Source organism: Crotalus tigris, unplaced genomic scaffold (assembly GCF_016545835.1).
Source record: "Crotalus tigris isolate CLP2741 ecotype Arizona unplaced genomic scaffold, ASM1654583v1 scf7180000024437.13266115, whole genome shotgun sequence".
Classification (NCBI taxonomy): domain Eukaryota; kingdom Metazoa; phylum Chordata; class Lepidosauria; order Squamata; family Viperidae; genus Crotalus; species Crotalus tigris.
This window is the reverse complement of record NW_024100606.1, coordinates 131,676-148,735: the sequence shown is the minus strand read 5'-3', so window position 1 is coordinate 148,735 and position 17,060 is coordinate 131,676. Positions and strand designations below refer to the sequence as shown.

General features: G+C 37.5%; 1 protein-coding gene across 1 annotated transcript in view; it reads left to right on the top strand.

Annotated features, from left to right (window-relative positions):
• LOC120302737 (netrin-4-like) overlaps nt 1-17,060 on the top strand; it is a 58,919-nt gene that overhangs the window by 34,578 nt on the left and 7,281 nt on the right. The window contains exons 4-8 of the mRNA XM_039331601.1: nt 829-955; nt 2,335-2,523; nt 12,152-12,365; nt 13,724-13,860; nt 15,219-15,287. Of these exons, the coding sequence (XP_039187535.1) occupies nt 829-955; nt 2,335-2,523; nt 12,152-12,365; nt 13,724-13,860; nt 15,219-15,287 (736 nt within the window). The remainder of the gene's footprint in view (nt 1-828; nt 956-2,334; nt 2,524-12,151; nt 12,366-13,723; nt 13,861-15,218; nt 15,288-17,060) is intronic.

The following is a 17,060-nucleotide window of genomic DNA, read 5'->3' as shown; positions in this document are numbered from 1 at the left end:
TCAGTCTTGAAGACAAGAGTATAGCTGTCCCTGCTCTATCCAGTCAAATGTTTCTTTCAGTCCTACACTTATCTATATACCCTTTGTGAGTTAAACAGGGAGTCTGAAATGCTAAAGGCTGAAGCCACAATATTCCACTGTTTTCTAATTCCATCCCTAAAAAAGTAATTCTTCTTTCATTCAAATCAGTTTAAAACTTTGCATGACTGGGTTCCTAAAGAGAATACCTAGAGATGCTCTGTATCATGTACCCTATAGAGATGCAAAAAAGCAAAGCAAACATGAACTAGGCTTTGAAAGTGAAGGGAATCCTCCAGCAAGTTTGGGTAGCTGTGGAACCTTAAGGAACTATTTTACAGTCTGCATCAATTAAAGTAAGGATGGTGGATGGTCTAACATCTCTCTGCCAGTTTTCATCAGAAAATCTGTCCTGCTTCTGATATTTGAGGTTGCTGCTCAGAAGGAGCTACAAGCTCAAAATTCTTAGAGCACATCATTTCCATATTTAAGTCTTTCCCAGTGCAACTAATTGGGTTGTTGTCAAAACAAACCCTTCCCATAAATCTTAGAACTGCTGAAAGGGAGAATGGGAAGAAGTTCTGGGGAGACAGGAAATAGAAGGCAGGGCTCCTCCTTGCTTCTCCTTGTGAGGCATGTCAAAGCAAAGAATTCAAGTGAACAATTCTTTGAAATGCAGTGAACATATGGCCAAGCCCTATAGACCCTCTCTTTTAAAGTTCTTGCCTGCCTGCTGTCCTGTCCTTTTCGTGCTTGCAGCTACTGTGTACAAGTATTATTTTTTAAAATGATTTTTTTTTCCTTTGATAGATCCATGGGAAGTGCATTTGCAGACATAACACTGCAGGACACCATTGTGAGAAGTGTGCGCCATTATACAATGACCAGCCATGGGAGCCGGGCGATGGAAAAACTGGGGCAGCAAATGAATGCAGAAGTATGTGGGTCTCGGGGAGAGTGGGAAGGAGGGAGCAACACAATAATGAATCTTTCCAACCTACGAGCAAAGCCCTGGTGACTAAATCTGGATTTATGATGTTTTAGCAGCAGATGGGGAATGGTCTAAGAAAATGTACGAAAATTCTTTTAAGTCTTCCTTTCTTTTGCTCTTTGCATAAAAAGACATCAGCCATGTTCTGTATCCCAGCAAAATTCAGCTAATCATCAGAATAGAATTATTGACAGAGCAGAAATATTAGCGCTTAAAAGCAGAATGGGTTTTAGTCCCTCGGCTTCTGTTATATAAATCCTACATTCACTAGTAAATGTGTTTCTAGGTGTGCAGAACATAGAATTATGCAGAACATAGAATCATATATTCATGAATTCAAATGTAAAATATATTTGGCTTACTTGCTATGTTGCAAATTTAAATATATTATAAAATAAAACAAAGCTCTAGTTTTAAAGAGACCTGTCTTTTTTTACTGTTTTCTAATAAAACAGGTGACAATATGCAGTAGGATTTTTAAAATTTACCAGTTCTTAGCATTAAAGGGAAGAAAACATTTATTTTCATTGAATTAAGGGTAAAAAAAAAATGGCAACACTTTGTTTGCTGTTGTTTATTGTTATTACGCAGAATACGGTGTGGATATCAAGCTGGAATAATCTTTGGTAAAAATACACTGGATAAAACAAAACTTTAGCTATACTGTAGTGAAGTTCTTTATATTGGGGTAAATGATTTCTCTTTATAAAATTTCCAACTATTAGAATCCTTTTGTCTTAGAGGTATGGCACAATCCATCTCTGCTTCTTCCTTGTTTTGCTGGCAATTTTTTTTATAAGCAGGTGGTCAGCACTCCAAAGAAAATCAGGTTGAAACTAGTCAGAAGAGAAATAGCCTAAGATTAGACAATGGTTATTCAGGTCAAGCACAGCAATAAACAAATTTTATTTATAACCCAATGATTTTATAAGAAGTAAAGGAGGAAGAATTCTCTATCTTTCGCAATTGTTTAATAGCTTAAAAAAGCAACAAGGCAGCTGCCTCATTCACAGATCATAATAATAATAACGTAAAGGAATCAACTGAAATGCTACATTATTCAATTATTGTTATTTGTAGAGCAACCTTAGTTACTCTTAGAACAGGTACCGAAATCAATCCTACATTCCTTTACTCAAGGTATAATTTTTTTTCCAGACAGAGGGATGATAGATAGACAGACAGACATGTGCAGGCACATGCAGACTCACTTTTCTTCAACTATAAGTAAGATCCATGCTTTTCTTTCCCTGAGCCTCAGCTTGGCCTTTGCCTTATTTTTCTCTTTATCCTCCCTCTCTCAATTTCCCGCCTGCCGGCTACAGAGTGCCGCTGTCACCATCGTGCAGATAGCTGCCATTTTGACCAGAAGGTCTGGCTGGCCTCTGGGAAGAAGAGTGGTGGGATCTGCGATAACTGCAAACACAACACTGAAGGTTTCCGGTGTCAAAGGTGTAAGCCTGGTTTTTACCGAGATAGAGCCAAACCTATAACTTCTCCAGACATTTGCAAAGGTAAGTGGCTTTGTTTTGCTAAATGTAATACTGAGAAATGCACAAGGAACATATTTATCAATAAAATATTTATAGCTCACGGTCCTTGGTGCTCTCTGAGCGTGGTTATTTTCTTGCAGATGTTTCATTACCAAACTAGGTAACATCACCAATGCTAGTGGCAGAAGTGTACTGATAGAAGAGAATATCTGTAGCTGAGGGTTGAACTGTGTGTTCCCTTGGTGCTCTCTGATCTTGATTGTTTTCTTGCATATATTTATCATTATCAAACTAGTTAGCACTGATGATGTTACCTAGTTTGGTAATAAAATGTCTGCAAGAAAACAACCATGCTCAAAGAGTGCCAAGGAACCCACAGAATATGTTGGTAGCTATCAAAAGGAAAATGTCTTTATTCATTTCCTTTAAAGGTGCCCATTCACTCCTTTATTTTGGAAGGTTTCTGTCCCTTAAAAATAGAGATATTCATTTGTTAGCAGCTGAATGCAAACACATTTTACACTTTTTACTAATCCATGAACTAATATTCAAAGATTTTCCAGCTCTGTAAATTTTGCAGTATAGTTTGCCAATAATAAAGGTGTATTAGCACAAAATGAAATATCCTTCAGATTTATCTATTTAATGCCTTTACCATTGAAATCAGGATAAATATACATATATTTGTGAAAATAATGCATTGCATAAGAGATGTTTTAGAAAATGATGCAAAATTGCAAAGCAAAATGCATGCTTAGAGAAATGTCCACCAAACTGCATATGTATTTTAATATGCATATGTATTTTTAAAAATATATTGAAAAATCAAATTTGAACTTGACATAGTTATAAATATGGGTTGCTGAAGACATCAGCATCGATAGATTGGTCTATCCATATTGAAGACTTGCAAGCAATCTGAATCTACTACATGCTCCACCATTGATTTCCTTAGCCAAGAATGATTTGCTAATTTTAATTTTACTATGGTAGGGCTTTGCATCTCATGTGATCATAATACTTTCATCCCAGTTTCAGATTTCAAAACTTGGAGGCAAAATATTTCCAGTGCAAATGTCTCCCTTAATTAAAATACGAATTTCCATTTTGGAAATGGCTTCATGTTCAGGTTAATGAGTTGAAATTATATCCTGACATTATTATAGTTGTGGCTGTGGTGTGAAAACTGCTGCAGATCAGCTTTTTATCATGCAGAATGGATCACACCAGAAGTTCTGTGGGTGTCCAGAATGCCCAGGGCTTTTAAATAAGACCAGATGACAACTTATATTTGCCACCTGCATTTCCTTTAAGGCATTAATGTTCATTTCATATGTAATGTTGACACTATCATGGGGAGATAGGGCTAAAGTCTGCCTCCTTATTAGAAGTAAGCATTTCAATTGCAAAGGCAGGATCTCTTTTTTCCTACTACACCTGCTTTCCCTCCAAGCTTTCTTGACTCGAGTTACTGGCTGACTTCTGGGATTTCTCCTGCTGCTTTGATAGACTTAATCAAGGTTGCCTTTAAACTCAGGTTACATATGCTTTTCACACTGGGATTGCCAGGGCTCTGATGTTGTTCAGGTGACCTCCAGTTCACAACACTTCCTCTGTTTTTGCTCTTTTGTGTTTGCCTTTCTTGAATACTAGTGCTGGCTCAGCCTTCATACTGCTGCCCCTCTCCCCGCCTTCACCTATTTGTAACCTTTTGTGAAAGCACATGGATCAAGGATCTATATAACCTACTGGTATTGCCCAGCCGTGGTGTGTGACACCAAAGGATTTCCCTTGTGGCTCTTTCTTCCATTCTCAGAAGTTTTGCTAAAAAGGAAGCTTTGTAAAGTCATTGTTGCACCCGATTAAATTTCAAGACTTAGTTGAAAGAGTTTGCGTCCTTGTTCTAATGCCTGGTGATGCTGCCAACGCTCCTTAATCAGTAAGACGTATTATTAGATAGTCACCTGGAGGGGAACAGCTTAGAGGTAAAACTATTATAAGCTGTGGAAACTTTACTAAAGACTGCATGAATGAAACTGTATCTCAGTTTTCTTCATGGCTCTTTGATCTGATCTGGCCACTGACTGCCCAATATAGGAGAAGGCAGTTTCTCTCCCCCCCCCCCACTAAGTCTGTGTTTTAAATTCACCTCTGTGAATATTAGCATCGGCAGCTAACCAAATTATTCTCATCAAATAAGTCTCTTTGAAAATTACAAGCTATATTGGATGTTGTATTTGACAGCATTGGTTACCTATGTATTCAGTGATATTTTTGTCTTTTGACTCTTTTGTCATATGCCACCCTTAGTATTTGCTATATGATATGGAATTTAATACTTAACAGTTTATCAGATATCATAATTCCCTTCTGTAAATAGCAGAACGGATTAGATGCGAAAAGGTGTAAAGCATATTTAAAAAGATAAATACATTTGAAATTAAATTTCAGGTGTGATAATTTCAGATTCTCTGTTTAATTTTTAATTAAGTTATCCTTTTTAAGGATCAATCCTGCCCTTCTATTGCAAATACATTATATACTGTTATCATGCCTCATTTGTAACCATCAAAAACTTCATCACATTTAACATTTTTTTTCTGGCTTTGCCAAAATCTTGCAAAAAAAGAAAAAAACAAAGAAGGGTTGGGAGTCTACCTGAAGGATACAAAAACAACTTAAGTGCAGCTAGATTTATAGTCATGTGTCTCTTGCAGTATTTTGTTTCTTCTATGGATCTGCATTTGCACGCCTACCTCCCATAACTTTGAATGTCTTTAGTCACTCTGAGTACATTCTAAGCATCATTCATATGAGATGATGTCTTGCATCCCAAAGGTACACATTTGCAAATTAACCATATTGCATAAGGAGAGATGCTTGTTTCCCTCTGATAGTAACATAAGATGGATATGCTTATATAGAGTGACAGTATTTGTTCCTATATCACTGGGATCAGTTACTAGTAGATGTGAAAATGGGAATGACCTTGGGAGACTGGGCAAAGAGAGGCAGCCAAAGGTAGATAAAAGGCACCTGCCTGGGAATGTGCACAGGGCCTGAGGCTCAAGAGAGACCTCCCTAGTTTCTGGCTAGGGGATGTGGGGGGAAACATATTTACTTTCATCCCATCTTTATTGTTGATAAACAACTCAAGATGGTGAACATACTTAATACTCCTTCCTCCTCCTCCTATTTTCCCACAACAACCTTGACAGCTGGATTCGGCTGAGAGAGTGCCTGGCTCAAAGTCACCGAACTTGCTTTTTCATGCCTATGGTGGAACTAGAACTCATGGTCTCCTGGTTCCTAGGCCAGCACCTTAACACTAGACCAGGGGTAGGCAACCTTGGCTCTTTTATGACTCGTGGACTTCAACTCCCAGAATTCCTGAGCCAACCATGAGTCATAAAAGAGCCAAGGTTGCCTACCCCTGCCCTAGACCAAATTGGCTTTACTGTTATCCTTAAAGACTTGTAAGATTCTGTTAGTGTAATGTTACAGTAAAGTAGATTTAACTTATCTGCCTGTGTTTCCCGTCTGGTCTACCTTGCAAGGCTGACATCAGCATGCTGAAACTTTTACTGCCAAGTATTGTATGCTTCAGTACAACTGTGCTTCCCAATCATTCATAGGGATTTTTTTTTATTTGACATTAGTCGCATAACAAAAGGCAGAGACTCATTGCCCCAATCACATTTAACTTTGAAGATGCTAGGAATACAGCAGCTATGCCTTTCTTGACAAATTCTGGCAACTTTTTGTCTCATTTACCAAGACTAATGACATTTGTGGAACCCTGTCACTTTGCTTTTATTCTCCTGAAACCACACATATACCATATGCATAAAGAAGTCACTAGTAGTGTTTAGTTATGTTATGAGTCCTTTGAGTGATGCTAAGAAAATATCTACATGAGGCTAAAAACACCTGATGGTTCTTTCTTGCAATGTTTGCATATGTTTGATATGAATGTTGATTACCTTTAGAAAATGGAGCAGGATGCATGATCTCTCTTTTGGTATGTATTCTAAAAAAAATTACTGAGAAAACATACCATGGTGTTGCCAGTGTTGTGTCCATAAAATTGCTTTAAATATGTGTCTAGCATCAATAGAAGTTTTTAATTAGTGTTTTGTGCTTCTTGATTTCCCCATTGGTAGGTGATTTCACAAGAGCCCCATTGCCCAACTGGTTTGAGGACTAGCAAAAACATTTTACTGCCTGAAAAACATGTATTGTACATACATACATACATACATACATACATACATACATACATATATACATACACATATAATAAGTTGGTGTGTGTTTGTCTATGTATCTTTTTTCTTATCTGGAATATAGCTACTTATCCAATCCTGTTAAGTCTATGAAGTTTCTGATGTTACTGAATGCAGATTTGTGTTTCTGGAGAGTTGATACTTATTTTCATGTTTATTGTGAAGTCTGTTAGTTAGGGACTTCTAGAGGAGGCATGGTGAATTAAAGAAATCTCTGTGGAAGCAGAGCTGGCAACTGTGTCAAAAACCAAAGAGCCAGTGAGCAGAATGGTTCTTCAGAACTCTCTTGATAAGGAAAGGTTGGGAGATCATCCACATGTGCTCTAGTTGGCTGCTCCTCATGGAAACACCATAGGACAACTGTCTTCTTCAGGTTTGAGCACTAGGAGACAAAGGGATTAGCCATCTTGCTTCCAAATGCAGTAGAGCAGGGGTGTCAAACTCGCAACAACACGTGACGTGTTGCGACGTATTGCAACTTTTTCCCCACTGCCAGAGCTGGGGTGGGCACGGTTTCAGCATGTGGGCCGGCAGTTTGACACCCCTGCAGTAGAGTCTTTTAAACTACACTGCATTCACAAGCCTCACTTTCTAATGTCTTTTGGAAATTGCCTATTAACCATTTAGAAGCTATTAGAGATCTTTAGTATGACAAGTGTGAAAAGTCAGAGAGTGAGTTTAGCCTCAACTGAACCCAAAAAAATATCACAAGTTTAAGAACTTAAAGAATTTGAAATCAAATTCAAATAAAAAAGCTAAACAAGATTTTGATCTAAGAAAGTTATAAACAGATTAAGGTTCCAGATGAATTTGGAATAGTGATTTTACTATGAGATTTTGGAATTAATGATAAAAAAACTTTTTCATAGTTTCTCATGGGAAACAACTTATTTTAGCTATTTTGGTTCATAAAAATAAGTGACTTCATAATTTTAGAAACTGGGCTCTAGATGGTATTAAAGATTCTAAAGAGAAGTGAAAAAATGTAGCTTCTGGTATTAGTTAATTGAGACATGCAAAATGACACATAATGTCATAACTTTGGAAATATTAAATGAGATCTTTGAAGAATTGGCCAGAAATTAGTAACCACAATATCAACAATGTTCAGTAATGATGTATGATTCTATGGATTAGATTCTGTCCAAAATATGGACAGAATAAAGGAGTGACAGAAGCGGAGTAATTTTGTCTATTAAGACAGAGAAAGTGCTAAAAGTGGTAGTACAAATGATAGGCTAAAAGAATGATTTTAAGGACGCTTTATTGGATATGCAAAAAAAACCTAAAGCTTAAAAGTTAAAGAGGAATGATATATCAAGCAAATGACATGCAAAATTATTTTTACGGGATTTTGAAGAAGTCTGTGTGATGGGATAAAGAAAAATTGAAGAAAAATCAAATCCTATGACAACATTTGAATAAACTAAACATTAAGACTGTTAGAAATAAAAGGAAGGGATATAAAGTTAGTTTATTGATCAAGATTAAAATAAGACTAAAGATTAAGATTAAAATGTTTTAAGAAAGAGTGGATGCAGCCTGGGGGGAGTGGGCGGGTCGCACCAATGGTTATGAATTTATCTTATTTTAAAATTGAATTGTATTTTTATAATGTTTAAATGGAAAAAATAAAAATTTTCAATAAAAAAAAAGATTAAAATAAGACATTTATTTGCAAAGTTCTGGCAACTCTTTATAAACTTTTTGCCGACACTAGGGTTGAAAACTTGGTGTTTTATAGATTTGCTTGTAGATAAGGGGATGTAGAATGAAGAGATATCTATAACTTTTTGAAGATGAAAAGTAACTAAATTTGTCTACACTTGTTTTAATAAAGGTTGGAAATCACTTCTTTATATATTTCTTTCTTCTTTATCATAGTCTTCCTTTTTTCTTTATTCTTACACTTTTTATCCTTTCTTGATATTCTCTTTTTCCCCCTTAAGTTTAGATTGTATTAATTTTTACTACTGTAATCAAAATTTTTAACGAAAAATTACATGTGGAAAAAAATAACCTCTTTTAGCTGATTAGATCTTGGTTAAAATCCCACATATGGGACCTAAATGCCTTACTTATTGCACAATAATAATGAACCGAGGAATGGGGATGGAGCCTGGTATACAGTATACGCCAAAAGATCCCCTAAAAGAGTAACAGTTTATCACTAGATTTCCTCAGGGTATTAATTATCAGCCAGTTTCAGAAATGCTGCTTTCTTCATTTTGTGGAAGAAAAATTCAGTGCTGCTGCTTGTTTTCTCAACTCTAGATGATACCGTGCCAGAAAAACAGTCCAGGTTTCCAACCTGGTTTGCCTGCTTTGACATCCAAAGAATTGTAAAGGAGAAGATGAGGTTACACTTTAGACCAGTGTTTCTCAACCTTGACAATTTTAAGGCATGTGGACTTCAACTCCCAGAATTCCACAGCCAGCGTTGCTGGCTGTGGAATTCTGGGAGTTGAAGTCCACATGCCTTAAAATTGTCAAGGTTGAGAAACACTGCTTTAGACTCTCTGTTCCCTATGCATATTCAGAATAATTCTGACGAAGACTGTGAACAAATTGTAAAAGAGTAGGTTTTCTCATCATACGATCTGAGCCTATCTATACAGGCAGGTTCTTTCATCGATGGAGGCTCCTTCTCAAGTATTGCAGACGTTGATGGATGGGGAGAATCTTATTCCCCCTCGTGATGTACATTGAAGATAAACCAGAAGATGAAGGTCAAGAGTCAAACTGGCTGTCCTTTAATCAGGTTTCATTCTCAGAAGCTAACCCTCCACATAGCTCCACAGCTTTTGAGCCTTCATTTGTTCCACACTTTGTCCATGGGATCTTAATTAAGCAAAATGCCTAAGGGTTTGATATCATGTTCTAGGAATAACTCTTGTGTCTGCTTCTTTTCACTGGGAAAACACCATGATAAAAATTGCTGTGAAATACCAAAGAAGAAAACAACAAATTTGTCACAGTAGATAGCACAGATGTTTGTGGGATGAGCAACATAGTTCTCAGCTCCTTTTTGAGAAAACCATCCTGTCTCTCCCTCCCTCCCTTCCTCCCCCCCACCCAACCCCCCAGTGAGCAGCAAGTTGCAGAGTGAAGACAGATGAAAAGTCTGAATGAAATACCTCATTAATCCCTTAGTGAGAGCCTGTTTAAAAGAAGTCTTCCATTCAGAGAGTAGTCCTTGGGCTTGTCCTCAAGGATAAATCCTCAAGCTCCCAGGGGAAAAGAAAGGAACAGGATTCAGATGTGAAGATATCCCTCTGCTTTTGTCATCATGATCAAACACGTTCTCACTTGATCACCAGCATTGGGGACAGCAAGTTCAAATATTCAAACACTAGAACAATTCTCCTTTATTGACTTCCTCTTAGTAATGCTCAAACAGCTCTTCAAAATATGCACTGCCTTAGCCAAAATATAATATCTAACTATGTAGCTATATTTGTCATTTCCAAGTATTCTAGTAGATTAAAAGAATAACAGAATAACTGAGTTGGAAGGGACCTCGGAGGTCTTCTAGTCCAGACCTCTGCCCTAGCAAGAGACCCTATACCATTCTGAATAAATGGTTGTCCAATCTCTTTGTAAAAACTTCCAGTGTTGGAGCACCCACAACTTCTGAATTTACAAAGATAAGCTGTTCCACTGATTAATTGTTCTCACTGTCAAGAAATTTCTCCTTAATTCTAGGTTGGATCTCTGTTTGATAAGTTTCCATCTGTTATTTCTTGTCTTGCCCTCAGATGCTTTGAAAAATAGGTTGTCTCCCTCTTCTCAAACATTGGAAGACTGCTATCATGTCACCCCTACACCTGTACCCAGTTCCTGTAACCATTCATCATATTTTTCATCTCCTTAATCATATTTGTTGCTCTTCTCTGCACTCTTTCTAGAGTCTCAACATCTTTTTTGTATCGTGGTGGTGAGCAGAACTGGATGCAGTATTCCAACTATGGTATTATCAAGGCAGTATATAGCAGTACTAATACTTTATGTGATCTTGATACTATTCCTCTGTTGATGCAGCCATTGGCTTTTTTGGCAGCTACAGCACATTGCTGGCTCATACTTAGATGGTTGTCCACTAGAACTCCTAAATCTCTCTCATAGTTACTACAGTTAAGACAGATGTTCTGCTTCTGTGTGTGTATGGATGTATGAATTGGCACTAAATGACTGGTAGGCTGCATTCGCATTTTGATTTTAACAAAGGCTGTGGCTGTTAATAGTGGAGTAGACCTATGCCATATTTCCTCACTTAAAAAAGGAAATAGATGTCCATAGTACTATCTAACCTACTCCCACATACTTGTTTTCCCAATTTGAATCACAGGACCAAGTTGTTATTAATCTTTATGGGAAAGAGGGTGAAGAGAATCCAAATATAGACAAGGTTTAAGTTCCTGTACTGGATTAATAGAACTCCCAAGGGAACGGCATGGGAAAAAGAAATGGAAAATCTCCTTATTGTGTCTTTTTGAGGTGTAGATTTGCAATCCTATGAATAGATAGATGAGGTCCTTGGTATTCTCTGATCTTGGTTATTTTCTTGCAGACATTTCATTACCCAACTAGGTAGCATCATCAATGCTAGAGGGGAGTGGGGTTTGCCCTTCTAGCACTGATAATGTTAGTTGGGTAATGAAACATCTGTAAGAAAACATCCAAGGTCAGACAGCATCAAGGATGCACAATTCAACCCTGATCTATAAATATTTGTTTCTATTGATAGGTAGATGAGTTGCAATTTAAGTTTTAATAGGATTTATTCAATTCAGCTTTACAGGATTGTAGTTTAGGCTTACCATCTTATAGTTTGGACAGTTTAAAACATTTTATTCATAAAACCAAATCTAAAAATGCAACACTGAGAATAAGAAAGCAATCAAAAATCCTAAATAAGCAGGCAGAAAGGTAAACAAGCAGAAGATTCATTCCCTGCAGAAATCCAAATGCTTCATGAGTATGTTATTTATGGCTAGCGATAGAGACAGACATTTGGTTTCCATTTAAACAGAACTGACCTATTCATATTTCCTGACATATTTCAGGAATCAGAATACAATTATCCTTCAACTTTCACATTCTCTGAATTTTCAGATGTATAAGAGGAAATGCAGGCAGAGATTCATCAGTAACAGCTGTATCTAGTGAATATTTGGTATAGAAACTTAATGATCTTTCATCTTAAATAGAGGGCCACAAAGCAATAAATAATCACACCAGTATTGCAACATGAGTTTAAAACTCATTTGACTTAACTACTTCCTATACTAGAGCCCTTACTTCAAAATTTTCAAGGGGAAAAACCCGTCTGGTCTATTATAATTTTCTACTTTCTTTTCCAGCCTGCTCCTGCCATCCCATGGGCTCATTGAACATAACTCTGAACCAAGCCCAGAAATGCCATCCAAAGACAGGCTTCTGCTACTGCAAGCCAGGTGTCACAGGACCCCAATGCGACAGGTGTCTGTTGGGGTATTGGGGCTTTGGAGAAAATGGCTGCCAACCCTGTGCCTGTGCTAGAGACTGTAACAAGCATACTGGAGAATGTCTCCACAGGTAAACCAGCTGTCAATGCTGCAAATATTGTATATTCTTGCTTTTGACAATATGCAGAATTCTCTGGTAAATATGGGGTTAATAAAGAGCAGAAGGGGCGTTGGGGGTAAAGCCAGGGAAAGAAAGAGGAAGAAAACATTTGACCTTCACACTAATTGGATAGTGTGAGATATGACCGCTAATTTAGGGAGGGAACATGCTGATAATTTAACTGCTCAGAGGAAGAGAACTTAGATCCTAGCATCCCTCTGTTGTGCCTGTGCCGACATTTTGTAACAATAAAAGACTTTTAGGAAAATCAATGACTGGAAGTTCTTTGGAATGTTTCATTAGCCGGAACCACAACACCAGCTCTCGGTAGTGGAAACAGAGGGAATTTGGGAACTTAAGAGTGTTCTTGGGAAGGATCTCCAGGGCAATTCATTTTGGGTCTTTCCCAGGGCTTTTTTTGTCATAGAACGCCCAGAACAGAGTTCTGGCACCTTTTTGGGATGGAACCTTGTAGGGTAGGCATGGTTACCCCAAAGATACTTTTCCAAAAGGCAACTGGACTTTCTTGGTTTTTTTTTTCTTTGAAAACATTTTGATTTTCATCCAAGAAGCTTCTTCATTTCTGAAATGAACTAAAGAAAGTCCAGTTGCCTTTTGGAAAGGACCTGTGGGATTGTCAATTAAACACAATAGACCCTCAAGCTCTCAAGCATAGGCATTTCGACTGATCAGATATTGCCTAGAGGAGACCGTTAGGCAGTCAGCTATGGGAGAGCCTTATCATTGCTCTAGTGCTTTCCTTGGCCAGGCACAAGAAGGCATTGGATTGGCTCCAGTGCCTGAATTAAAGCATACCATCACAGCTGTCTGTAAGATTAATTAGTGGAACTTCGGGAGATCAGTAACATTAGTACCTTCAGTTAAGATAATATTTGATTCTTAGAATAGCCATCAGTGCCTAACATAAAGTATACATCAGGAAGAAAATTGTGTGTTTTTTTTTAAAAAAAGTTTTCAAATTATTTTTAAAACAAATAAAAAGAGGGTGAAGGAAATGAGATTCCATAACACTGGGGTTACCATGGAGAAGGTCCCGGTCCTAGTTTATTCCAGCTTTCTGGGCAGCGCCCTCGGAAGACCCCAATGGATCCACGGAGCTTCCAGGCAGTTAGAAATGGATGAATTATTTTCCAGGAAGCATTCCACACATCTTTTTGTGCAGCAATTGCTAACAGTTGGTTAAATGTTCCATGTTTCATTGGCTCCTTGGTCCTACTTCTGTATTATTGAAATAGATTAAACAGATGGTTAAAGAAAACATTCTGTAATCTCATTCTGTTCTTGTCTGTCTGCTCTTCTCTTTCCAGTTATGACAATTCGGCTTTTTTAAATATTCCTATTGGTGGGAGGATCCCTCACTTCCTCCATACCCCAGCCAACGAAAGTGAAAATGAATGGCAGTGGAGTGATCACAAGCAGGGTTTTTCAGCCTTGAGACATCCAGGTATGATTTCAAACCCCACCCCCCATCCCATAAATAGACTGAGAAAAATTAAAATGTTGATAAGGTATGAGAACATTTTGGGTTAATTAGAAATATTTATGATATGGTTTACAAAGCATTGACTAAAAATGATAAAAGTTCTAGGAACTTTCATGGCAACATATTCTATATTGAATACTGAAGGAGCTGCTGGTACGGTTCTACAGAGGAATTTATTGAGTCTGTCATTTGTAACTCTGTAACTGTCTGGTTTGGAACAACAACTAAACAGGACAGATACAAACTTCAACTGATAGCTAGGCCTAAGGACTTGTATACTGTACGAACCTGCAAGAGGGCTAAGAAAATATTTACAGACTCCTCACATCCTGGTCATAAACTATTTCAACTTCTCAGGATGCCACTATAGAGCACTGCATGCTAAAACAACCAGACACAAAGACAGTTTCCCCCCCCCCCCCCATCACTCTGCTAATCACATAATTCCCGCAGCATTGTCTTATGCCTAAGGATATCTAACCCTGTAGTACAGGGGTGTCAAACTGCTGGCTACCCCATTGCCGGCAATGGAGAAAAAGCTCCGATATGTCGCGCGACATCACGTGACGTCGCGAGTTTGACATGCCTGCTGTAGTAGGACTGTATTACTATTATCCTTCTCATCTTTCCTAAAACCCTACTCCTATTTTATGGCTATCACTTTGTTCGAGATATATTATGATCTGTGATTGTATTTTATGATTTATTACTTTGTTGCTTGTATGTACACTGAGAACTTACTCACCGGAAATAAATTCCTTGTGTATCCAATCACACTTGGCCAATGAAGAATATTCTATTCTATATTCTATATACTGCCTAACATCTTTTAAAACTGGTGGAATCCCAAAATTTCATGTTCCAAGTGAGCATGAACAGTTTCTGGGGCTGTTTGTGGTTCTTTTTTATGTGTGTTTTATATATATATTATTTTAAATTACAAGCTGCCCAAAATTGTTTGGACTTATTACAGCTTATTAATTGTATAAAAATATAAATAAAAAATAAAGTCATTTTGGGAAAGAAAGTAATTCTCCAAAATGGGGGGGGGGATTTGTAATCCTTTATTCTAAATTCTTTTAGCAGATTAAGTTTAACGGATTGGAGAAAGTGAATGCTTACATTCAATTATTTTACACAACTTGAAACATTTATACAACATCTCAGCTCAGGAGCTTACACTTCTACAGCTGTTTCTTAAGTATTAATTTATTGCAAGCATTTATGAAAATCTGGGTGACTGGTTTCTCCCTCTCCCTTTTTTTGTTTTTAATGCAACCCATCTTCTTTGACACATTCGTTTATGATTTCCCGGCTAGAAAAGTGTGTGTGCAAAGAGAGGATCCTTGGAAGCGTCAGCAATTTTTGTCAAATGAAATACGCCTACGGTAAGTGAAAGAAATTACTTTAAAAAATTGAAATGCAGAATAATTTTCTTGTTGCTTCTTCCATCTTCCAAAAATCTGAACTCTGAGTAAGAATGCTTCTGGGTCAAAGAAACTTAGGTTCTAGGCTTCCTCTTAAATAAAAATTAGGCAATTAATGTCAAAGAGGCCATAACAGGGACTTTTAAGGATTTCCTTTTCCATGCACAGAATGGCTGATCCATGCACACATTTGGCCAATCATAATTATATGCCCTCCTTAGCAATGCAACTTTTTTTCTATATTGGGATGCAAATCTTCTTTAGATGCCAGGCTCACTCGGTAGATCAAACAGGAAATCAACTGTGCAGGAAGTTGAAATTATAACAACACAATCTTGCAAGTCTGAATGTGCTGTACCTCCTCTTCTTATATACTCCACTCAATTAGGAAGGCATCTGCCTGACCTGTTTCCCATGTTATTTTGTTTCTCAGGGCTTAAAAAAAATACCCTTCAGCTCCTTTTGCCTCAGCAACAGTTCTTGCCTATTCTGCAAAGGCCATCTTTCTTACTTTGTACATAGGGTCAGGGATGGGTGTGCTGCAATTTATCTTTGGGCCAGCAATGTCTGCAGGATGGGTCAAAGCAGTTAAGATGGCTGATGCGACATAACAATGCAAGACCAATCCTTTTCTGTACAGGTGTTTTTGTTAATCTGCACATCGACACTCAATTTAGAGTTTGCAGGAATTCTTTGGATACCAGAGAAGGAGAACTTGAGAGAGATGCCTAGACTTTAAGCTTAAAACAGGTTTATTAGGAAATTGCCCAAAATATTTACAATGTCAGGAAAACACAACCTCAGTCAGCCAGGTGAGCTCTAATGGTGGGGGAAGATTTATGTTTCGGAATTCAATTCACAATTCACAAAGTAGTTGGGGCAAATTGTATAGCCCTTTCCCCCACTCTCCCGCCCTTTGGAATCCTCATCTCAGTTCTAGGATAATTAGCCAGGGGAAATCAATGTTTGTATTTATAGTCATTGCAAGAGAAGAGATTACAAGAGAGTAAGCAAGAACATGCCTTGGCGCTGGAAGCTTACCATGCTCCTGGCCTGGCTGCTTAGGATATAAAGCAAGCCTTTGGGACCAAAATGATTAGGATCATGCCAATTTCAGATAGCAATGCAAGCTGGAAAATCTAATTAGCTAATCAAGGTTGCAACTGAGCTAGCTTGCAGTTAGCACCTTTCAGGGAAGCACAGCCTGTGCACAAAGAAAAACAGTTTAGGAAGAGATAGTATGCAATTACTTCTGTCTGCAAAGAAGGAAACTCTGGGAAGAGGGGAAAGGGAGAAGAAAGGACAAAAAATATAAGGCAATCATATAGGACAACATATATGTGTAACATTGACTCTCATAGAAAAAGGGTGCGGCTTGAATCATGATGTCATATTTGCCACCTTGCCTATTTCAACTTCCTCATCCCAATATTTTATATCATGCATTATAAAAATAATATACTTTTTATCTGTCTTATAATATCTACATATAAAATCCTTTTTAATCAGTTATATTTCACTTATATATTAATAAAAGTTACATCAACCTCCTATTTTAACATTTCATATATTATAAAACATACTATATTACTTAAATCTCTTATCTTTTTTGTTATAAGGCCCCTTTGTGTTCAAAATTCTCTGTTCTTTTAGCCATATTCAAACAAATGTTTATTCACGTAATAGTCCACCTGGTAGGGCGAGTCAAATCTCTTGTATCTGTCTCTGGTCTTC